Consider the following 1,329-nt stretch of genomic DNA (forward strand, 5'->3'; position numbering starts at 1 on the left):
CTCCAGTTACTTTGTTTCCATGTGTTGAGTGACAGCTCTGGTGTTGCCATGGTGACAGAAATCAGGAGTAAGTGCAGAGTGTTGTGTGTGAACATGATCTTACTGTAGTTCTAGACTAAATATCAACATGTGTTTACTCATCTCACCTGCACACAAACACATTCAGTGTTCCTCACAATCAATAAAAACAGTCAAATGCAAACTCAGAATATGACGCAAACCTGCAATAATTAAATGTTAAATAAGACAAATATCAGTTCTCACTCGCTACTAGTGTTCATTTCATTAAAAAAGCTGTCATGATAATACATGACAAACTTTTTTCCAAACATCAACAAGACGTAGTTGTAGTTTAATGAAGAATCAGTCAATGTTTATTTATTAATTAAAAAACCAAGGTTGACCAAAATGCTGTACAATATAATAACCAGAGCAAAAACATGCTTGCGGTTGCCAGATGTCTAGAGTTTGACCCTAATCAGAGCATCTGTCTTAAAAGGACACCTTGTGTGTGTTTTACTTTATCTTATCAACCTGGCAACCATTTTTCATAATGTAGAGTTTATATTTATGATAATATAATAAACCAGGAGACTAGATGAGGTTAAATAAAGCAGTTGACAGTCTCTTGATTTGTGCTTATCAGTAAAAGTGCAATAATTCTGATCAAATCATGATCAAAACATCATAATCATGAGCAAACGTTTAACTATTATTATGCAGAATGACTAACTATGTTTTAACTGACTAAAACTAGACTTTCAGTCAACTGAAACTTGACTAAACAAAAAACAGGAGAGTTTGATAGAATAGGATAAAAACTAACAGTCATCTGACAGAACTGAGACTAAATTAAAACACAGCTGACAGGATTAACACTAAATGCAAAGCAAAACATTATATTATTGAAATTGTGAAATAGGTTTAAGTGTGTCTTGACAATCAGCTGATTTTGTGCTGCTTCTGAACAGAATGAGGTTATTTTATGTTAGGTTTGATCTGCAGATCTGCTTGAGGTTCTGTTGCTGAGATCGAGCTCTGCACCTGAACTGTGTTTGAGAACATGATGTTCTGTTTCAAGAGGAAGCCAGACGTGTGTGTTTCTGATCTGAATCAGGTGTGTTTGTGTTGATCGTGTGACAGGAATCAGCGATGGGTGACCTTCAGTCTCCTGTGACTCCAGAGAGCATCAACGGCACGGACGAGAGAGTGACCCCCGACGCCGCCTTCAACACCGAGATCAACGCCGTACCGTTCCCTCACAGGTACACACACACACACACTCTCTCACACACACACACAGACACACACTCACACAGCTACACATAC

The 1,329-nt window shown here is 37.7% G+C and overlaps 1 protein-coding gene across 1 annotated transcript in view; it reads left to right on the forward strand.

Moving 5' to 3' along the window:
* Nucleotides 1–1,329, forward strand: part of LOC107724706 (homer scaffold protein 1) — a 17,298-nt gene that overhangs the window by 10,278 nt on the left and 5,691 nt on the right. Inside the window, exon 7 of the mRNA XM_016533722.1 lies at nucleotides 1,144–1,265. Coding sequence (XP_016389208.1) covers nucleotides 1,144–1,265 — 122 coding nt within the window. The remainder of the gene's footprint in view (nucleotides 1–1,143; nucleotides 1,266–1,329) is intronic.

Source organism: Sinocyclocheilus rhinocerous, unplaced genomic scaffold (genome assembly GCF_001515625.1).
Source record: "Sinocyclocheilus rhinocerous isolate Xijiao unplaced genomic scaffold, SAMN03320098_v1.1 scaffold124, whole genome shotgun sequence".
NCBI classification, from domain to species: domain Eukaryota; kingdom Metazoa; phylum Chordata; class Actinopteri; order Cypriniformes; family Cyprinidae; genus Sinocyclocheilus; species Sinocyclocheilus rhinocerous.